The 23,250-nt window shown below is 42.2% G+C and overlaps 2 protein-coding genes across 3 annotated transcripts in view; one reads left to right on the top strand and one right to left on the bottom strand.

Moving 5' to 3' along the window:
* Positions 1 to 2,009: 2,009 nt before the first annotated feature.
* SFRP4 (secreted frizzled related protein 4) lies at positions 2,010 to 18,546 on the bottom strand. Of its 2 annotated transcripts, XM_074945330.1 has the most exons (7): positions 18,497 to 18,546; positions 14,274 to 15,510; positions 13,308 to 13,388; positions 13,139 to 13,204; positions 10,036 to 10,234; positions 6,967 to 7,030; positions 2,010 to 4,397 (listed from the first exon to the last, which is right to left on the bottom strand). In XM_074945330.1, the coding sequence occupies exons 2-7, from the start codon at positions 14,713 to 14,715 to the stop codon at positions 4,209 to 4,211; spliced, it is 1,041 nt and encodes a 346-aa protein (XP_074801431.1). In that variant the 5' UTR covers positions 14,716 to 15,510; positions 18,497 to 18,546; the 3' UTR covers positions 2,010 to 4,208. The 2 variants fall into 2 exon arrangements, with proteins under 2 accessions (XP_074801431.1, XP_074801430.1); XM_074945329.1 differs by lacking the exon at positions 18,497 to 18,546 and having other exon boundaries at positions 14,274 to 17,645.
* EPDR1 (ependymin related 1) overlaps positions 17,694 to 23,250 on the top strand; it is a 46,581-nt gene continuing 41,024 nt past the window's right edge. Inside the window, exon 1 of the mRNA XM_074945334.1 lies at positions 17,694 to 17,971. Within this exon, the coding sequence (XP_074801435.1) occupies positions 17,694 to 17,971 (278 nt within the window). The remainder of the gene's footprint in view (positions 17,972 to 23,250) is intronic.

The following is a 23,250-nucleotide window of genomic DNA, read 5'->3' as shown; positions in this document are numbered from 1 at the left end:
TGGCCATTCCCAGTGCTTTAGAGGAAGGAGATTAAGGGTTTGTCTTCACTACAGGGAGATCAAGTCTGCTGCAATCAATGCAGCAGGGGGTGATTTAGCGGGTCTAGTGAAGACCTGCTAAATTGATTGTAGAGCGCACTCCGGTCGAGCCCGCACTCTGAGAAGAGTAAGGTAGGCGACCGGAGAGCATCTCCTGTCGACACAGCACAATGAAGATACCATGGTAAGTCGACCTAAGTTATGTTGACTCCAGCTACATTATTCACGTAGCTGGAGTAGAGTTACTTAGGTCAACTTACCCGGGTAGTGAAGACGCCCTAAAAAAACCACATCCAGAATACATTAGGAGGGGGGAAAATCCTTTCCTGACCCCTGTAGTTGGCCAGCTGAAACCTTAAACATAAGCTTTTAGGAGCGTAAGACATACATTGGAAGTGAGCCCCAGGGTACCCCTGCCCCCTACCATCACAAACAAATCCGAAATATAATCACACTCATAAATTTGTCCGGTTCTCTCTTAAACCTAATTAAATTGTTTGCCTCCACAACTCCTATTGGGCCCAACACTAAAAAAAGACAGAGAGGATGACTTCTGTCCATCAACATATAGATTGAGTCCAGCACATTCTCATTGTGCCACTCTGCCTTGCTGTTCCAATAACTGTAGATATATCTTAGTGACTGGGAGTCAGGAACCCCTTAGTTCTAACCCTGGCTGTGACAATGAGTTGCTGTGGCCTCCGATATGTGACTTCTAACCAAATTTTCAAACCTGAGTAGCTAAAGTTAAGTGCCTAAATCCATATTTTAGCAACAAAATAGCACTCAAATGTTAAAATATTCACTTAGAAGCCTCACACAGGCATAGTGTGGATTTGTGAGCCAATATTTGTAAGGTAATTTGTAAAGGTAAAGACTTATATTAGTACTACATATGTATATAGTATTATTATTATATAATGGTATCATAAAAATTAGAGATGGAAAATAGAATGTTAGCTCATCCTGTCCATCTCCCTTGTGTGGATAGGATTGTTCCTTATACAGTATTGCCCCATGCTATCTGCAGTACTGGCCTTCATTCCCAAGCATTTTTAACCGTAGGTATTTCCAATTGTAAGGACTAGGAAAGTGAAAGTGCAGTCAGCATCAAACGTGCATATAACATACACTAGGGAACATGTAAAAGCAAACATACAAAACCACTAGTATTGGTGCATCAACGTTTATTCCCATACAGTGGAATGTTGAATGATCTCATTATATGAAGGAATGGCGCAAATTCTATGTAGCAAATAATTTTTACACTTTTTCTTTAATATCAAAAAAGCTATTGATAAAAGTTTGATTTTAACAGATGTAAAATCATATGTAATGCTGCTATAATTTCTATAATTGCGGTGTTTCATTCAACAAACACACTTCTGCTCACAATATTGTATGCTCACAACAAAGCTCGTTAAAGTGAAGTATCACGGCTACAGTATTTGCTGGTTTAACAATGCAACGTTAGGAATGTTGATCCTTTTTTAGTAATTACACTTACATGTATTCCTCAGCTTTCTTTTAGGGGTTAACTTGAGATTGATATGAAAACAAAGCATTAGAACTTTCACAATGCTCTAAAACAGGAATTGGCAATCTTTGGCACGCGGCCTGCCAGGGTAAGTCCCCTGGCGGGCCAAGCCAGTTTCTTTACTTGCTGTGTTTGCAGGTTCAGCTGATCGCGGCTCCCACTGGCTGCGGTTCGCTGTCCCAGGCCACTGGGGGCTGTGGGAAGGGCCAAGGGATGTGCTGGCTGCTGCTTCCCGTAGCCCCCATTGGCCTGGAGCGGCAAACCGTGGCCAGTGGGAGCTGCAATCGGCCAAACCTGCGGACGCAGAAAGTAAATAAACCGGCCTGGCCCGCCAGGGGGCTTACCCTGATGGGCCGAATGCCAAAGGTTGCCAATCCCTGCTCTAAAAGCATGCTATTTTAGAAGCTTTTTAAAAATACTGATTTTTTTGCTTATGGTTGTTTAGGTCAATATTTTCAAACTTGGGTGTCTAACTGAGGCATCTCAAGTGATATCCTGGCTCCAAGAAGCCAATGGGAGTTTTACTATTGAGTTCAATGGAAACAGGGTTTCATCCATAATTTTTATTTAGCCACCTAATTATATGGCCTGAGTTTCAGAAAAGGTGATCATCCCCAATTCCAATTGTAATCAATGGGAACTATGGGTGCTCAGCACTTCTGAAAATTAGGCCACGTAGGTACCTAAACATAGATCTCAGACCCATATCTGCAAGGTTGAATTTCTGCATCTGCACAAAGACAATGGCTGGAGGTGCCTAGCTTAGGATGCCCACATTTGGACATTTTGGCCGGAGCTTTTCGTCACTTTGTTCTTCTAGTTGTGTAAGTACTCAAAGCACACATCCATTGCCACTTAGGGGGCTCACAGCTAGAAATTGCACACGTGAAAATTGCATTAGCTTGCACGCCAGCGAGCAAGGTGATTATGCTGCACAGGTATGAGCATGGCTAAGGAAAGTAATATTTTTGCTGGGTGCTATTTGGATTTATTTGAGCATCTTTTGTTGCGTGTGCTAGAACATTTTGTTACCGAGTCAGGGTGACAAATTATGCCCTCATATAAAATACATGCAACCTTCATTAGGATTCCTACAAAAAGAAAAGGAGTACTTGTGGCACCTTAGAGACTAACAAATGTATTTGAGCTGTAGCTCACGAAAGCTTATGCTCAAATAAATTTGTTAGTCTCTAAGGTGCCACAAGTACTCCTTTTCTTTTTGCAAATACAGACTAACACGGCTGCTACTCTGAAACCTAGGATTCCTACAGTAACTTAGATCAGCATGCTAATGTGTTGACACAAGAAATCGGCAGACATGCAAAGGATTTTTTAAAACTTGGGGTTGTGTCTTTTTTTCTTCTTATTTAAGATGGGTAAAGAAGGCAGGAAAGTTGGGTGCTTGCTTGTTTTTAAGAATGGTATTTTGCCCCTTAAAAACTAGAAAATATCAGGGGTTTTAAGTCTAGTATTTTTTGGTTTTGCTGCAAGATTTCTGCGGGTTCTCTGTGACATTTGTTGTGAGCTCTAACTGCTTAATTAAAGCTCAGGGGTATTGAAACTTTCACAGCCAAATGTTCATTAGGCAATGGCATTAAATAGGTGTCAGCAAAAAACAGTAGCAATGGCTTGAGCCAGGTAAGGTGCAGTCAGGAGCAGTGTAAACTGCACCACAGAGTTGTGCCAATGTACCTCATATTTAAGTTACCTCACACCTTTGCAATTTTAAGCCCTGACCCAGCAAAGCATTTAAGCACATGCTTATCCTTGAGCACATGAGTAACTGCATCAACGTTGTCCTGGACCTTGTTCAATACGAGTGCCTTCCAGTTGTGCCAAACTGTGTGGTAGTGTAGAGGAGTTTATGAACAGGGAATAGCAATCTCATTTGCTTGTGTGATCTAAGCAAAATTTAAAATCAGGTCCCCAGTAGTAAAATGGCTAATTGCCCACTTTACTCCTGAGATACTCCAGTCCCTCTCTTGAATATTTTAACATCTGCACTACAGAGTAACTGAAGGGCATGTTTACAGTAACAGAATAATATTTTCCTTCCAGTTGTTTTAAATCACTTTTCATAACAAAGCCATATTTCAGCAAATGGCAAACATGTAAATGTTACTGTTAAGCACTCTATCGTTTTGTTTCACTTTAATTTGTTCCTTTTAAAAACATTGATTTTTTAATCTAAATGTTTAAATATATTTAAAGTTATAACAACAGAAGCCAGCCTGAAGTACAATAAAAAATTAAATGTTTCCGTTTGATGTGTTTTTGCTACACAAACACACACAGTTCAAACACTAATAGTGAAAGCGTATATATGGCACACACATAAAAAAATTGGATAATGCATATCCCAATGCTTATTAGTAAACTATGCGTTCGACTGCTCTGAATATGATAAGCGCCATCAATCAGCTTTAATATGCCTACCACACATCAGTGCAAACCTACAATCTATGGTTTGCAATGGCTTAAAATAAAAAGCAAACATTTAAAAGTAAAGTGCTACAAAAAATGTCTATGCAGAATACCGCAGTTGATGAGTTCTGGAGTAATACACATGCCACTCAAGCCAGCTTGTGACCCTCATCATGCAAGAAAGTCTTCCCTTAGGGAAATTCATAACTCATGCTTTTTGGGGGGTTGCTTCTTTCTGGTCATTTCTTATTTTAGTGGTCTTTTTGGGGGTCCCCAGCACTGGGCTGGTGTTCTTAGTGTTCAGTTTTGGTGCACCACTCCGACCAGTGCGTCCAACGTTTTGATTTTTATCATGGGCTGTTCGCACCTTTTGTTCTTGCAGTCTCTGTTCCCACCTCTAGGGAAATAATTTCAAAACAAAACACTTAGAAAGAAATGTTACCGCATTCTGAGTTAATTCATAAAAGCTAACGTAAACTGTGAACTCTAGTGTAGCTCTCAGTAGCTTAATATTTTACTCTACTTACTGTCAGTATGTCACCGATGTCTACAGTAACAGCCTGGACCTGTATTCCTGGTGCAGTCAACATTCCCATTGATTCAGTGATATTGTCAATGAAACTGGTGCAATAGATAGCTGCATACTATGGTCCTTATCCTGCAAAGGGATCTACACATGCAAAACCTAACAACTTCTTGGGACTTCAGTGAAGTCAGTGGGCATAAGGGTCTGTATGTGCACAACCTTTGCAGGACCACTACTAAATGACTTACAGAACACACCTACTTGGCCTATTGTTTCGCCTAAGTAGAGAGCAGTCTATCCTTTAAAAGTGTGTGTGTGTGTGTGTGTGTATATATATATATATATATATATATGTAAACATATCCCCATATAGGAAAGCTATATTTAATTTATGGATTAATCTTTTCACTAGACTAGAAATAACAGGGCTGATGTTAGGAATAGGACAGCTAGATGGCCACCTAAGCCACTGAATTTTTAGGGGTACAATGTGACACCTGTGAAGGACAGAGTTTGTGCGGTTTTGCCTAGGGTGACAAAATATAAAGCATCAGCCCTGTGAAGTGTTGCAGAGTGGCAGAGAGTCTTGTGTGATTCAACAACAACCGCACACAGCCCATTAAAAGCCCAAAATCAAAAATACCAGTTAGTACTTAGGCTTATATTTAAAAGCAACAGGTTTAAAAGGTGATTATTTCCTGTACTGTGGACAAAAACATACTAATCACTGAACAAAATACAGTGAATAAGCACCACAACTTGTAAGATATCCATAAAACCTGTAGCGGTCTATAAATTATTGTTTAAGCAGGTTTTGAGATGTCTAATTATGTAGTCAGACATGACAAAGGTGCTATCTGAAGGCCATTAAATCACACCATGAGCCAGAGAGGAGGCATGAGGTTAAAGGCTGAGTGTTTTCAAATGCCCAAGTCACATGGTAATGGTTCCATAAATCACAGCCTGTGCTGCCTTATTGCTATTATAATCTAGTTTTACTTTTTCCCCCATTTCTTTTTTTTTTAACTCTTTTTAAAAGTGTGTTTCCCCATTTCGTAGGTAGTTTATAGTCAAAGGACTGGATAAAAAGAATAATAAAATGTAGCAGACACACAGCTGCAGCAAAGAGTTGATTTGTAGCTTAAAAGCCTCTTTAGGGAAAAATGAGCCTTCTTTCTCTCCTCCCTGGCATTCTCCAGCCAGCCAATAATTAAAAGCAAATAAATAAATAAATAAATAAAGTATGATCTCAGCCCATTATTTAATTCTTTGCAAACTTTTTTCAGAACTAAGAGGAAAACAAACTCTGCCTCCAATTCCTAATGTGCTCAGGCTCCATGCTGAGCACAGCTGAATCAGGACTCCATAACACCCTGTCCATGGTGGATCTCTGCACTGGGACTTACAGGAAGATTTGTGAGCAGGCCGGGGGTTGGTGGTGGTGGTGGTCAGTGACCTTGTAAAGTCAGGGAGAAGTGCGCTATGTCTACTCCTCCTCCCCATGCAGAAGGAGGTACAATGTAGCTGCACAGGCATCCAGGCCAGTTAAGGTCCAGTCTGCAGCCCATTGAAATCAATGGGGTGACTCCCAATAAGTTCAGTAGACTTTGGGTGGGACCTTAGTGCATAGGATTCCATGCCTCAGTCCTGCAATGTTTCTAACTGGATCAAAGCCTGTTTACATTGGCTTTATTCCATGCAATAGGATTTGGCCTTACTCTCATATTCACTTTGTAATGAGCACTGTATACTTAACAATGATAGAAAAAAAAAAGGAGTACTTGTGGCACCTTAGAGACTAACCAATTTATTTGAGCATAAGCTTTCGTGAGCTACATGCATCCGATGAAGTGAGCTGTAGCTCACGAAAGCTTGTGCTCAAATAAATTTGTTAGTCTCTAAGGTGCCACAAGTACTCCTTTTCTTTTTGCGAATACAGACTAACATGGCTGCTACTCTGAAACGTTAACAACGATAGGTTATCATTCATAGGTTAATGCATTAGCAACTCTATGAAAATAATTCACAAGTTCATTGTTGTAACAAATCAGTGTTTAAGAAAAGAACACTAACATAAAATATTTACATATTCAAAATATTTTAGATTTTTGTTAAATGTTTATAGATTAAATGTTCATAGATGTTTGTTGTAAAAATTGTTTTCTTCTAAGAAAATTATAAACATATAAATGTCTCATCATGAGAAACCATCTCCAAAATTTAAGGCCAAAATATTCAAACTTACACACTTAAATGTACATTTAGTCATCTAAATAGAAGTCCGACTTACAGTGGTGCCAAACACCATCACTGAAGACAGTAACAGCTGCCACTGCTCAATATCTCTGAAATTCAGGTCATTTATTTAGGTGCTCACATAGATTTTGATGGCTGACTTTTTATTAAGAATGTAAGAATTACTTTCATTGGTTATATTTACCTTATATCTTTTATCTAGCTGATCCTTCCATTTTTCAACTAAACATCCATCAAGAAGCATCAACCTAAAATTTTTAAAAGATAAAAATGTGAGCTATAGCTAGTTTCCTATATACAAGGTATCTAAAAGATATGATCCCTGATTTTATATGCTTAGTCATCATTCCAGTTGATTTACCATAGACAAAAAATATTTTCCAAAGGGAACCAGTCAGGTCAAAATGATCCCAAATTTAAGTTTTCCACAAATAAACTTTTACAAACCTAAGGCCAACAGAAATGTTTCCATTATTAATTTTTAAATTCTAATGAAAACATTGTTTTAAAAAATATCAACATTTCCCTGACATGTTTGCAGCCCATACAACACAGGCATTGTGCTGGTGCCTATGAAACACTTCAGAATCTGTGTCCTTACCTGCCATAGTGCTGTAGGTGAAAGATACCCCAGCTTGATGGGTTGGGTAGCATGTCCCATGACACTCCATTTAATTAATCTCTCTGTCTGTCTAACTATATCTGTATTGTGACGGACAGCACAAGGCCCAATCGTTTCAGTCTCTCACTGGAACAATTGCTGGGCAGAAACTGAATGCCTCCATACCCCCCACTGTCAGACAGAGAGGGTCTCTATGCTGGTCCAACACAGGCTACAGCCAAGGGCCAGGGTGGTCGGGGTAGAGGAAAGGCAGTCAGATCTGAACTTATGTGGCTCCAGTGGCCCTATCGCACAGTGACATAGAGGGGCTTCTGCTGTAACTCCAGCTGGGAAATGTCACAGGAGAAAGAGTACACATGATTATACAGTGTGGTATAAAGATTTCATTGGCACTTATTTGTGACAATTGTATTACTCATGAGAAACATAATCCTCTGAAGCAGCTGGTAGAGGCCACTAGCAGACATAGAATAATAGACTAGATGGGCCTCTGGTCTGATCCAGTAGAACAATATTAATACTCCCATGTCCCTAACCACAAATGAGTTATGCAGGTGTAAAAACTTTATACCACACTGTCCAATCTTACATTTTGTTTGTCTTGCATAACTGCATGTCACTCTGAAGCCTAGAATGTCTGTTGAGTCCATGTGAAGTAATGGAAACAGCTATAAGCATGGTTGACAGCTCTTTTTCAGAATATCTCCAGCAGGGCTTAAATTCTTATAAAGTATTTCCAGGAGCCCCCACACACCCCAGCCTAACAGGCAATAAACACTCCAGGGGGGGTTGAAAACATTAACCGGAGTTCCACTCTGGACAGCTCCAGCTGAATTTAAGCCCTGATCTCCAGGTTCAATCATCACTGGGATTTGCTGTCTGTTACCCATCAGTGTTTAAGCTCTCAGCCACACTGACTTTATGAATTACAGCCATGCAGTGTACAGCCATAGTAAGGCATGTATTTATGCCATGCCAAGAGTCCTAGAGTATTGTGATAGCAGACGTAACTCAACCAATCACCAGCCGCTAATTTGCATGCAACAATTTCATTGGGTGTATGAGGGAGACTGCACACAGATGGTGGACTACTTGACCCAAATGCCACACCCATGTGACAGCACAGGCTTTCAGCTACTAGTATTTGCATTTTTTTCCCCTGTAAAGTTAGCTGGCCATAGTACAAGAGTGCTATAGTACAGGCCGCAGAATGAGAAAAATAAAATTGTAACTACAGAATGTCGGAAGCCTCTAACAAAAGCTTAAAATAATTTAATCTAAAAATCATAATATCACAGTTTTAAGGTCTGATATCTCACAATCTAGAATCATGTGTTGTTTTCTCACTGGGAGACTGGGATTTCCAAACCTCCATGCTATAAAGCACACATTTCAGACCCTCATTGATCATGAGATACCAGACCTTAAACCTATTGACTTGTCGAGGCAATGCAATCCTGCAATAATTTTCCAGACTTTGCAGATATCAATTAAGATGCACGCATTAATCAGCTGAAGAAAGCAAAACGTTGATATAAATATGCCTGATTCCATATGACATTTAACTGCTAATCGGGCATCTGCACTACCTAATATAGGGCCTGATTCTCTACTGTCTTGCACCCCAGGTAGTCATGTACACAGTGCAAAGTGAGTATAAAATGGTACCATGCAGAGTTGGTAGCATTTTACATCCAGTTTGCACAGATGTAAATGACTAAACAGATAACAACGCAGTGGAGAATCTGGCCAATATTATAGACCACTCCTTCCCTCCTCTAGTATTGATTATAGAAAAAAATAGTAGCATTAAACTGAAGCGGAAATCATTATGAATGAAACCACAATGTGATATTTCCTTCAGTGCTGATGTCACTTCAGCTCAAAACTAGTTATTGGGTGAAATCCTGTTCCCATTGAAATCAATAGGTGTTTGCCATCAACTTCAACGGAGACAGGATTTTATCAGTTGTGACTTCTGACATTGTAAAAAGCAACTGTAACTCAAAACCTTCTGTTTATATACAACTGAGTTCAACAGGAAACATATAACAGTTTTTTCAAATCCATTTTAGCAGAGCATATGAAAATAAAAACCTCAATAACCTTTCCAAATCATTCACAACATATTTGGTGATTAGTTTCGTTTTCCACAGTAATAAAAAAGCAGATGGTGATCTTTCACTGGTTTTCTCTAACTGATTCCTGCTGGGTAGTTTGGGGTGGTTAGCCCAGTGGGGTAATAATTTCAAATAAAGTTGCGGTGGCCACATTTTACCATGCTACACATCTGAGTCTCGTTTCCATGTACACATCAAAGTTTGTAAGTATGTGTTGTAGGTCAGAGTTCAGGTTGCTTATGAAATGTGTAAGTGAATTTTGAAATGTTAATGTTGTTACCTGAAGCCATGGTCTTGTAAAAGTAATAGAATATTTATATATTTTCCCCTGAACTGTATATGGGATACTAATCAGGGGAATTAAACTCAGCACTAGGTTCACAGGTGCTTCTGAACAGAGGTTCACATGTGCTTCTGAACAGAGAAAATGGCCTTTTCTTGCTTGCTTGCTTGCCTGCTTTCTATTAAACTTGACTACAGTACATTTCTGCACTGCATTGTAATTGCTTACCTTGAATGCCATTCATAACACATAATGAGAACATCTTGATTTGGGAGAAGATGTGGACACTGGCAGGATGAATTAGTAAGAAGAGGCACTTGAGACCGAGGAATGGGCACTGAAGATTTAAGTATCTCTTTCACTTCAACCACTGTAGTTATTTCATTGCAGCTACCTCTCTCTACACCCTTTACTTTAGCATGAATAACTGCAAGTAGGAAAATATATAGGCAAAGAAAATTATAATGTAAATTAATAAGAACTATTAATATGAGTAAAAGTTGTTTTTTCACTCCTTACGTGTTGTTATTTATGATTAGCTAAAAATATTTGTCATAAAGATTTACCATGAAATCCACACTGTTTTAAATAATAAACCATTTAAACTACTGATGTCTAGATTACCTCTAAAAACTGGATACATTTTCCAGGTGTAAATTAATTACATCAAACATACTGTAAAAAAAAACATTGATTTTAAATGAAAAGCTGAAAAATTAATAGGCTAAGGTTTTCACAATGTATATAGTTTATAGTCTTCCTTCAAATAAAAGTCTTTGAGAAACTGTTTTAAAAGTGGTATCTCAACTGTGGATTTTACCCAGAATAGAGACCCAAATACGATATCCATTGACTCTTGTTACCTGACTATATAAAGGAGAAATTAAGATTGTATTTGGACTCTGGAATGCTAAACATCCTGAAGAAAACTATACACCTACGTGGACTTAAGAAAGGGCCACTCATTAGTCTCAAAGGACACACCTGATCAGCGGCACATCCTGTACCTGAGCAGTGTCTCCACTTTCTTTTTAAACATTTTTTATTCCATCTTCAATAAATAACATTAGTAACTTGCAAATTCTAGAAATACAGCAAGGTTTCACATAAAGGAGGAATAATGTCTATTGAGAACAGTAGCTATAACAATCTGTGCTATCTGCGTTAACAGTAACTATATCAAAATCTGTAGCATCCACATAGTGTTTTAGGGATATTGGTGACATTTTCAAAAGCATTTAAGTGAGTTAACAGTCTATGTCCCATTTTCAAAAGTTACTGAAACATTATGGGATTTGGGGTCCTATGTAACTTAAATGCTTTTGAAAATGTCTACCCATAATCTTTACATGAATTTTTAGTTGGAAATTTGCTTTACAATTAAAAAGCTGAAGACTTCATATAGACGTACTATAAAATATGATTGTTGTTGGGAACTGTTTACAAAATAAGCTATAATATCATAGCTAAACCCAGATAACCATCAGTGATTCTTTTGTATTTACAACTAAACAGTACCCCCCAATCAACTGGAAGAATGAGTTAGTTGCAGTGCTTAATTTGTGCCAGGACTTGCCAGCCCTCAGTCCCGGCACCTCTAGGCTTGGCAGTTCACAGCCCTGGCACCTCTGGGCTTGCTGCATCAATTATGAATATAAAAAAAAATTGCTTGATCCCCAGCACCTCTTTCATTACAAATTACTGGTTAACTGTATATACTAATTAAAGGGGATTTATAGCAAAACTGGATTTGTACTTCAACTTTTTTCCCACATTATCTCCCCATCCCACTTCAAATGGTAACTCTCCTATTGATTTCACTGAGGGCAGAACAAGGCCCTGCATCTCAAAGCTAAAATCTTGAATACAAATGTAGTCAATGGAATGCAGTGTTTTCAGCTCTTTTAAATGTAGGACCAGTAACGGCAGTCTTTCTTCAGCAACACTCCTGTTGAAGTCAATGGAAACAGGATTGGACCAAACATGATTTAAAAAATTCTATTTCAGAATACAGACATTTTAAGTTAACATATATATTTATATGCACACACAGAGTACAGATGTAGGTATATATTACACAATGCGGAATCTCAGTGTTCCACCAAATGGTAGTGTGTGTTGTAGAGAGAGAGATTAGGAAATTAGATATTAGAAAATATTAATGTTTCATATAAGTGCATCAGAATGCAACAATTTAAAACAAATGTGTTTGCAGTTTGCTTTGTAAGGTTAATATCACAACTGTCTTGCTAATAGCAAACTGAATTTGAATTAAACGATTATTTAACAACAAAGACTTAAGCACATACCCAAACATTTTTGTTTTAATTTGATATTGAATATAAGTTTTTTTAAAACTGCCTATCCATTGCTTAAAATGAGAGAATTAAAATAATATCCTCCCAGAAACAGTCACAGCTCACTTTGCATTCACTCTTAATCTTACAGACTTGTTATTGAAAGAAGAACTAAATTATAAATAAATATTTTGAGTTCCTCTGGTCAGAAATCCTTTTTGTGGCTGGGCACGTGTCAAAATGCCATACAACGTATAATAAAACCCACGGGCTAGATCTCAGCTGGCATATGTTGTCACAGCTCCATAGACCTCAATAGAGCTATGAAAATTTACATAAGTTAAGGATCTGGCCATTGGACTCTAATGGCTAGTATGCAAAATATAGTAAGTATTCTATGACTTAACTTGTGATTAAATAAAACAAAAAAGTTGCTTTTCAACCTTTTCATGTCTCTCCAATTTCATTGTTTTCACATGAACTCATTTCATCGAGTGAGAACTGCACAGTAGTGCTTACTTGATCAATCAAGATTCCAATTTATTCCAGCTGAAATAGCAAAATAAAAATGGCAAGTCATAGGATCTCCAGCTATTTTGTGACTTGTCACTAGACTGAGTCGCGTTAAACAACGTCAGGAAAATTAAGAAACGGCTCACATGACCCTCTCCATTTTTGCTAAACAATCTGTGCCACTAAGTTGTGTTAGATCGGTCTGTATTCTAAAAACACTACAAGAAGCTAGTGATTTTAATGACCACGTTAACTTTAGATATTTGTTTCTTCTTGTTTTTCGGGAAAACAAGGTTTCGGGAGCAACATCGTTTAAAGTGCCAGATAAAACTGCTTCTTTATGATTCATGTATTGATTTAACCTTAAAACCTACGCTGTGGCTTGTCATGGATTACAAGTAGAGGAGCTATAATAATTTGATAATATCAAAAGAAGCAGGGGAAGGGAACTGGAAGATAGTGCGATTATAGAGAAATTTTGCCAGGAGTTGAAAATGAGATTATTTCACTGGTTGACTTACTGTAGCTGTAGTTTTTGGTCAGGTACGTTGTCAGGGTAGGCTTTATCTTCCGGCACTTGCATCGAGCTTCAAAGAAAAAAACCCAAGATCATAAGGAAAAATTACAAATTAATGTCAATTACAGAATTATTTTCGAGAGAAATAAAGGGCGACCCTTACGAAGACGCACCCTGGTTTAGATTCTTGCAGTTAGACTCATGAGGTTTTTCTTGGACCATTACATCTTGAGTAAAATCCATCCACTTCACATCTATTTAAAAAACATACAAAATAAGATTTGCGAAGAACGTGGTTTCTGCTACCGAAAAGAAATGAACACAAGAAGATACGGGGGAAAAAAAAAATCATCTCTGATATCTCCGGAATCACTTCCCCAGCACACACATCTTGAGGAGCATTTAAAATAGTTAATCTGTCCTAAAACCAACCGATTCACTATATTTTTGAAAATATGTCTGCATCAGGTCTTACACTTGTTTTTTTTAACAGCACTGTAAATGGTTTTAAAGAAGGGAATAAGATCTGCAATATATAATTGTACGGTTGCTAGTTCGCTTCATGGCCAAAAGTCTGATTTTGTGTAGTGCACTGCCAATTTGACACTCACAGTTGAAAGGCATGCTTAAACATCACTATTAAATGTTTACTTATGCCTAACTCTAAATCCTCTCTCGTTTTGACTAGTAACACCAGTGAGATTTGGAGAGGATATTGGAGTCCTTCTGCCCTGATTGGCTTTTCAGTGTTCTCAGAAAAGCTGCCTGCCCATAGGAAATTTCAATCTCTTCTTGTTTGGGTTTGTTTGTTTGTTGCCGAGAAGCCTTTTTTTTAAAAAAGACAAATATTTTAATTACCCGAGAGACTAGTTGCAATCCTCGCCAAAACCCGTCTCTGTGTTATATTTGAGAGATAGATTGCCTACACAGTGCTGGAGCTTCTGGAGCTCTGTGCTTTTGGGACCCACTTAACTAAAGCTTTCTGCTTTCCAGAGACTTGGTGAAGAAGGGCACAAATCTGAATTCAAAATTGCCACCTTATAATCAAGGTTCTTTACTCCATGAGCCCTGCCTTTGTGTATCCGTTCCCCTCCCCCCACGCACACACACACGCCCCCTGGGGGGGGGTCCCTCCTCACCTTCAGGGACATCGGTGACTATGGCTTCAGGAGATATGCAGACCCCTCGGTCGTACACAGGCAGGTCATCGCAAGCCAGGCTTTCGGGCCAGCTGTGGTTGTACCTCTTCATGATGGGCTCGCATCCATCGCGGGCTCTTTGGCACACAGATTTGCAGGGCTTGATGGGGTCATGGAGGAACTCCAGGGTGCAGATAGGGGCATACATGGCGCACAGGAAGAAGCTGAGCACCTGGCTGCAGCTGATGTCCACCAGCTCCTGATACTGCTCGATGGCCAGGATGGCATTCTCCTGGGTACTGTGGTGCAGGTGATTGGGCATCCTGGTGATGTTCCAGGGCATGGTCTTGCACATGGGGATGCGCACAGCCTCGCAGGGAGCACCATGCACCCCTGTGCTGACCCGGAGCCACAGAAAGAGCGCTGCCAAGGTTGCTAGCATTTTCCCAGCCTTTAGCTGCGGGACTAAAGTCTGGCGCTCCGGAGACTCTCGGCTTCCTCTCCCGAAGTCTTGGGTAATCAGTCTCACAGGCTGATCCTGTCGCTCATTCAGCTTTCAGTGGAAAGGGCTAAAGAGATGCTGGTCTATCCCCGTTCTTCCCTATCACTTTGGCACATAAAAACCACAGGCAAAGATGAACTTCTATAGCTCCTTGTGCCTCAGTGCTAAAAAGACACAGAGCTTCTCTCTTGTTCCAAAGTTCAAGCGATCTGAGCTTTACAGACAGCCATGGAAATTGTAGGGCCATATTTATACCAGTGCCACAAGTGACGTGGGGGTTGGTCTTTCTTCTTGGCAGCATCATTCATTTGGGGTGTGTGTGTTTGTTTTTCTTTTCAGACAGGGTGACATCACCTCCACTCGGTTTAATCCCAGGGCGACATCACTAAATTTCTCATTGCGCCTCAAGATAAATTTCAGCAAGCCATTCAGTGTTGATCTGTGCAATAAATTCTCTCAAGACGAGAGAGAGAGAAAAAAACGCCTCCCTCATCTACCTCGGGTCTGCAAATTCACTGGCAGAATTAAGAGACAAGGAGGGGAAGTTCAATAGGAGCAAGGACGGTACTCTTTTAAGCAGTTCTGAACTTTATGCCCTTTTCCTACATTTTCAGTGACAAAGCACGGAAACTTTTGCAGCTTTTTAAAAAACGCTGTTATTATTTCTGTCGCCTGTAGGTGGTTACGCAGTTACTGCAATGGCTCCAGAGGTAGATACAGCATGTGAAACTTAGACTTTAGAACAACAACAAAACAAACAAACAAACAAACAAACAAAAAAAGAAATATACAAACTGGTCAATTACTTTTTCTGGAAACGATCTTGGATGGGGCAGCAGCTGCAGCCAATCCGAGCCTCGAGTGAACCTCAGTGCACAGCTCCAATAGTCGTGTTGCACCTGCTGTTGCTGCTGTGAGAAATCCCATTAGCTACCCACTTCGCCCTCGTACAATCTCCCCATAAATCGGATCAGCAAAGGAATCGGTGCGAGGGGAAGATCTATTATTTAAAGTTTTTCAAAAGCACTTTGTGTCACAAACCAGCAGCCGCCAGAGTTTTAGAAAACAGTGCAGACCGTTCACATTCGAGTCGTTTTGTCCCTTTCATTAGTCTGAACGCCGAGGCTTTCATTTGACTAAATTCTACTTTTACATCGGTGTAATTCAGGAGTAACCCCAGAGTGTCCACTGGAATTGCTCCGGATTTACAATTTATTAAAAGAGTGGTCCCTGGTAATCAAGGATGAAATGCAAAATTCTGCCCTCAGTTCAACTGTGCAACTCCAATGAGAACAATGGCATATTGCAGTCCTTGGCATAGCGGGGATGTAACTGAAGGCAGACTGTGGCCCTCCTAGGGTAGCAATTTCCCATCCCCTCTCATTAAGATTCTTTTGTAGGATGCATTTGCAGTAAACTCAGGTTGATGTGCTTTCCTGTTTGTAGCAGCAGCAGGGCCCTCCCTTCTAGTTCTCTGTGTGTGCTTTATAACCTATGTTGCCTATGTTAGTCTCTCCCCCTCTTTTCTAGGAAACTGCTCAGGATGAGACAGCAAACCTAGGCCAAGGGCTCTCCAAGGCAAATGGGGGAAGAACGGGTATGTTTGGGGGGAAAGGGGGTGATCCTATTAGCCATTGGAGAGCAGATGCCAGGGAAAGTGAAATGTTTTCCCTCAAAAGCAACATTTTAGACAGGTCTCTCTAAGCAGATCATTCTTCAACTCCCTTCCTCCATGAGCCCCAAACACACAACAAATGGACACGAATATATGTCGATATGATAAAACTGGCTGCAGCTTCCAGTCCTTCGGTTAGTAGCTCTGCTTTGAGACTAGTAGGAATTTGGGGAGCAGCAAAATTGTATGCTCAAATATGTGCTTTCACCGCGGCATAGGAACCCTTGACCGTACACATGCACAGAACACAGAGGAAAAAGTGATCAGATTTGCTCACAGTCAAATTCCACATCACAGATGCTCCTGCCAAACACAGAGCAAAAATATAGGGTCCAAATGGAAAGCAAGCAAACCATCAGCTTCCCAAACAAGTGGCCATTTTGCTCCTTGCTGAAAAGTGTCTACTTTCCTATTCTGGTTTATACATGGAGCACGAGCATGAATGTATTTTAAAGCACATATGTCCTTTTTTTTCTCTTTTTTTGCTGAATAAGAAATATGTGATCATTATAAGTAAACTGAGCAATGACATTAACATATATAGTTTGCTTCCTTTTTATCTTAATTAAGCCTTCAAGGAGAAAACGTCCAGGGCTGAACATAAAGAGGTATATGGAACAGATATCAAATACAGGCTTAATATCCAGTATTCCTAGCCAGAGTATTACATCAGGTGCAGAGCTCCCGGCTGTGGCATTGGTATCATGTGCTGCCCCCCAGCTCTGACACTGGCATCAGATGATGTCTCCCTTCCTATAGCACGGGTATTAAAATCCAGCTACAGAATTGGGGCTCTCTCTCTCATGCGCAACGCCCGTGGCAGGAAACGTCTAAGGGAAGAGGTGAAATGAACGAGGGAGCTGGGGGAAGGAGGCGTGTGTAGCTTTTCCCACCATGGCCCTTGTTTAAATAATTGATGCCCGGCGAGCTGCAGGCGGCACTCTGTCTCCGCAGTCCCCTGCTGGCCGGAGAGAGAGAGAGAGATATCAAACAGCAGCCGCCCTTGCTCAGCATCGCACCCGCTCCTGTCTCTCTCCCAGCTGCAGAATTTGCTGGGCCCTGGCTCCGCGCCTGCCGCTGCCGCAGTCAGCCAGACCCGCCTTCGCCTTCCCCGGACATAGCCACGCAGAAGGGGCCAGCGAGCGAGCGAGCGGCGGCCGCTCCAGCACCTCAGCAGCCCCGGGCTTTCTCCCCTCCCCCCTTCACCCCACCGGGCTCGCGCGGACCAGAGGAGGCACCGAGGATGGCGCGAGGCGGCGGTTGCCTGGGGCAACCCCGGCTGCGGCGGCGGCTGCTGCTGCTGCTGGGCGGCCTCCTGTGCCTGCCTGGCTGGCCTCCGGGGGCGGGGGGCCTCCGGGGGCAGCCGCCCACCCCGTGCCAGGCGCCGCTGCAGTGGGAAGGGCGCACGGTGGCGTACGACCACAGCAGCGGCAGGAACACCAGGGCGGCGGTGTCTTACGACGGCCCCGGCCAGCGCCTCCGGCTCCTGGAGGAGAGAAAGGGGCTCATCCCCTGCAAGAAGTAGGTGCTGCGAGCTCCACGGGGGTGGCCCCTCCCTACGGGGGAGGGGAGAGCAGCCTGTCAGCCAGTCACTTCTGGGGAAGGGGCGGCTTGGGGCGGGAAATCCCCCACCCTCCCTCTCGGCCGTCAGGGACCTGCTGCCTCTGCAAACCTGGTCTAAACAAGCCCCCCCCCCCGCCGCCGCCCCCCTGCGGCCGGGCAGTGCTGGCGTTGGCGGGACAGGGAGGACCTCTCCGGAGGGTGCTGGAGCAGGGTGTGGTTCGGTAAAGCTTTCAGGTGCACCCAGGGTCCGAGTCAGGGCACGTTGAAGTCAATGGGAGTATTTCCACTGACTTCAGTGGGCACTGGAACACGCCCCAAATGGCTACACAAATATTACTGGGGAGCACAGTCCCAGAGAGTCCCCTGTTCAAGGGCTGTAGCCCCCTTCCCCTTGCTCCCCCCTCCACACACCTACAAGGTGGTATAAACGCCCAGAGAGAGAGAGAGAGAGAGCTTCCATTCCATCCATCCCACCATCAGTACCTTACTCAGTTTGCAACCAGAGGAGGCATTTCTTCCTCCTCCTATTTTCCCCAGGGTTTGTTCATCAATCTGCTGCCGCATGCTTATTATATCATTTATGCATCCCAGGCCACAGCTTTAGCATTGTGCTGTGAGCCTGCCCAAAGAATGTCACAGATAAATCATTTATTTCAGCCACAGTAATTTGGCAGATTGTGTCGCTCACTTTAGACCCATTCCCCAAAACTGGACTCCCACAGGTTGGTGGACACCCTAGAGCAGATTCTGCCCTTTTCATTTTCATCAGATTCAGATCACTTACCCCAGTGTAAATCAAAAGTAACTTAGTTTAAGTCAGTGAAATTTCTCTGATTTTACACTGGCCTAGTGGAGAGCAGGATTTGGCATCATGTTTTTAACTGATCTGATCAGTGATGGGTGGTAAGCACAGTGAGATGAGGTGATTTCTGGTGGATGGTGACAGTGGGCTTCCCCCATTACATTTTTTTTCTTAGGAGAGGGAGGTGATATGGAGGTTAAAGGCAAAACCAGAAAGAGCCTTTTAAGTGAACTGAGCTGTCATATCATGGTGACAGATACTTATGCAACAAGCAACAGGAAAAGAGCCATCAGGGACTTGACTGATGTCCATGCTCAATAAATATACTTTACTATATTTATCAGTGGCAGCTTGTGAATCTTACTGGACTTGTGGACCCTCTGGAGCTGGACATGACTCGCGGACCCCCTGGAGGACTCTCGTGGACTCCTAGGGGTCCACAGACCCCAGTTAGAGAACCACCGCACTAGCATTTTGGCTGGATTGGGCACGCAATTGGTTCTTGTAATAGACTGAGAGACCAGACAGTGCAGTGTTAATGCAGTTTCTGTCTGGCCAAGACCTTTGGCTTGGGCAGCGACACATAGGTTGTTGGCAGAGATTAAAACTTCTTGTGTCAAGATGGATTAGTTGATCATTGGTATAGATGTATGATGAGAATACACTCCCCTGTTATAGGCTTTTTTTCTGTTGCCATCATTGGCTCTGCTTCCACATAGTTTGACGTAAAAACATTAATTCTCTAATAGAAATTGTATCAGTCATAGGAGGTGGTGATATTTCATCACGTATGTTTTAGTAAGACGCTTTAAGTGATGCTGATAGGTCAACAAACATGGTGCCCTCTACCACTCCATTTTCAAAACCATCTTTAGTGTATTGGGTGATGTTCAGCACTTGACTGGTGTGTGACTGGCCTGGATGGAATCCAGCTTGCTCTGGAGTTAGGTGCTTTTCAATGAGTGGCGATAGGCCTTTCATTATTTTCCAATTTGCCAACTCAGACTCAGGAAGACCTCTAGGGAAAACTCATTCCTGAGGTGAGGCCTTCAATTGAGAATGCCTTTTCACTGATTCAGTGGAACATAATTCTAGGTATCGAAACAAGATTTCAGTCACTACGTCAAGACACATGAGGAAAAATGAAGGTACCAAGTCTGTTCATTCCCCTTGGTACTTCCAACTGGCATTTGTTTTTGTTCTTTCTTATTTCTATTGTGGTAGTGCCTGGAATGTACGAGGTGCTGAACATGTATAAAGGAAGATGAAATCTTTGCCCCAATGAACTTACAATTTACTCTTCCAAACTAAGTGTAATCACTTTTGCTCTCATCCTGCATCAAACACTGGGAAGGAAGAGAGAGGGTTCTGTATTGCCCTTTGTGGCAGAGCAGACTCGCTCCTACCTACTTCCTAGCCTTCAAACGGCCCAGAGACATTTGTTCAAGTAAAACATATCATGCAATATATTTACAGTGTTCTATTCCACCACCTTTATGGATGATGCAGCTACATACCAACAGTACCATGGAGTCCTCAGCTCCCGAGGCGAGGAGGGGAGAGATTGTTCATGGTTCTGACTCTACAAGGCAATCTCTCTCTCTCCCACTCACTCTCTTCACACTTCCTTCCTGTCCCTCTTGTACCCTCTGGGCTAATGAGTTAATTAGCCTTTTAACTCTCCCCAGTCCATTCCAGTCTATCAATTGGGCACTGTTCCCATAGTCACGTGTGCTCCGGGGCAACCCACTGGAGTTGCAGCGATCAGAGTGCTGGCTCAGCTGTTGTTGCCCAGCACTCCATTACACACCTCCCTGCCTTACCTGACAGTCAGATTTTTCTTTTCCTGTTGTCTTCTGCACTTACTGGAGGTGCCACCCTGTGCGGGTCTCTCTTGGTCCTTAGGCTGATCATCTAGGTCATCTTTGTGGTACCCACTCATTTCCCACCCATTGAAATCACACTTGGTGTTGGGAGGACACCCCCACACTTCCATTTCAGCCCACAATTCGCCACATCATGGGCACCCTAGGGGAGTGCCTTCTCCCTCTGTGTCTGGCGGTGGATTGAGAGCACTTCCCTCATCCCCCTAATTATTCAGGGCCTCGGACTCTCCCAGACCTCTGAACTGCACCTGGGCAGCTTTTCCTTGGTGCTGTGGTGTGATGGGCTGTTGGAGCTTGGGTTGTCTTTCTCCACTATTTCTGCTTCCTTAATTCCTATCCCCTCCCCATCAATTTTTGTGAGGACTCTCCTTTTCTCCCCTTTCACCTGAGTTAGGCTCTGTTATCTAGGGTTTTTTCCCTTCCATTTGGGCTCTGTTTCTTCCCTCTCGGGTTTTCTGTTTCCCGGCCTGTGGCCCCCTAACACCACCTTCTTTTCCTAATGGGAACGGGTTCCAGTTGGTGCCCAACACAACAGGGTGGGGCAGTCTGTCCACTCCCCCAACTCACTTCCAATTAAACCTCCCCTGGTCTTCCAGGTTTACCTCTGCGACAGGGCAGCGCCTTTTTATGTGTCCCTGGTGCCTGCACTGGAAACATGTCATGTCAAACCCCAGCTGAAGCTCTTAGTTCTGGGCTCTTGCTTCTTCATCTCCACACCCTTGGTAGCTGTGGGTTCCCTGAATTTCCTCCCTAGTTCCAGTCCTTTATAGGGTTGACCCTCTTTCCTTCATAGGTCCACCTCCTCAAACTTCTCCATCAGTTTTACAGCTGCATCAAAAGAGATCAGTTGAAGCCATCTAACCCATTCCAGTATATTCTTGGAGAGGCCCTGAAGGACTTGTGCCAGCACCAGAGCATCCATTATCTCTCCCATCATTTGGGTGTCTGGCCTGAGCCAACGGGTAGCCAAATCCATCGAGTTTTGAATGAATGCCTGGGGCTGCGCGCGCGCGCGCGCACACACACACACACACACTTCACCTCACGCCTCTGATTTTTTGGCATTATTTCTCAGTGAAGAAGCTGACTTGATCTATGATGGCTACCTTGACCCCCTCATAATCCCTGGCCTGCTCATCATTCAGGGCCATAGAGGCCACTTGAGCTTACCCAGTCAAATAAGGGGCTAGCTGTAGGGCCCAGGTTTCCCTGTACCAGCCTGCACACATGGCCACTCTCTTGAAGGTACCCAGGAATGCATCAGGGTTGTCCACAGGGCCCATCTTACAGAGCCCCAGGGCTGGTGCCCAGTTGCTGCTCACTGCTACAAAACTCACCATCTGCAGTAAAAGCTGCTGCTGTTTGTTGGCTTGTTCTCTTATAAGATCCTGCAGGCTCATCTGTTGCTCAGCACGTAAAGCTTACCTCTCCAGATGGTGGAACTGCTGGAAGCTTTGCAGCATCTTCGGCATCTCTGCCTATTGTTTTACCAGTCATTGCAGCATTGCATCACCATCCTCCACTGTCCAGGCCACCAGCTAATATCCTGGATAAGTGTGCTGGCTCAGCCGCTGTTGCCCAGTACTCTGTCACATTCTTCATCCAAATATCTCAAATACTTATTAATTCTCACCATACCTTATTTTACAGACGGGTAAAATGAATCACAGAGGTTAAGTGACTTACACTAGATCACACAGAAAACCAATGGCAGAGCTAGAAATATGGGTGAAATCCTGCCTCCATTGAAGTCAATAGCAAAACTCCCATTGACTTCACCGGGTTTAGGATTTTCCCTCAGGAGACCTGATCCCCATCCTGTGGCCTCCCAAACTTCAGACCAGTGATTTCAAAATTTTTGGCATTTACAAACTGTACTGTTTGTTTGCACGCATTGACAGATACTTTAACAATTAATACAGTTCTTAGTGCAAAAAAAGGTAACAAAAATAATATTTTTGCTCTTTTTGTTAATAATTTCCATTCTTTCCAGCATCATATAATCATTTAAAATTTTTTTCTAAACTGCATGCTCCTGAATTCTTTTTCTGTGTCAGAATGGTTGTCTCAACATTCTTATTCTGTATCCTGTTTTAAATCTAAATTTTCTTTCCCCTTTCTAAATTGTGGGGTTTTCTTTTAGTGATATTTTGAAAAGGAATAGTTTTAACAGTATTAAGTATAAGATAGGTCAAACGTGAAAGGTGGTAATTCATTCCTGGGATCTGTTCCTTGTCATACATGTCTTAAATTGATCTCAGGAGATCTATGAGGTACAAGTTTCTTCATCATATATCAGTTCTAGGTTGATTTTCAAAATAGAAACAAGTGTAGAAAAGTGCATTAGAAAATCTGATGTTGTATTGTGTTCTGATATGCAAACTGTACAACACATATTCCCATGTTTGCACAAACATATTGCTGTATTATTTGAAGATTCTGTTTTTTTAAAATATTTTTTGAATATTTTACATATTTGGACTGGATTCAACTATGTCTGGGCTGATAGAGCTGGGCACAGGGCAGACAGGTGCAGTCGAAGCCTCCCT

The sequence above is a fragment of the Natator depressus genome, chromosome 2 (genome assembly GCF_965152275.1).
Source record: "Natator depressus isolate rNatDep1 chromosome 2, rNatDep2.hap1, whole genome shotgun sequence".
Lineage (NCBI taxonomy): Eukaryota > Metazoa > Chordata > Testudines > Cheloniidae > Natator > Natator depressus.
Note: the sequence above shows the minus strand (reverse complement) of the source record. Positions and strands in the feature narration are given on the sequence as shown.

What these genes read in the sequence shown, in the direction of transcription:
- SFRP4 (XM_074945330.1), bottom strand. Translation starts at nt 14,715, where the DNA reads ATGCTAGCAACCTTGGCAGCGCTCTTTCTGTGGCTCCGGGTCAGCACA. An exon ending in CTGCAAGAATCTAAACCAGG is followed by an intron (nt 13,205 to 13,307) that starts GTGCGTCTTCGT and finishes TTTTCTTTGAAG; the next exon opens with CTCGATGCAAGTGCCGGAAG. An exon ending in TGTTATGAATGGCATTCAAG is followed by an intron (nt 7,031 to 10,035) that starts GTAAGCAATTAC and finishes TAAAAATTTTAG; the next exon opens with GTTGATGCTTCTTGATGGAT.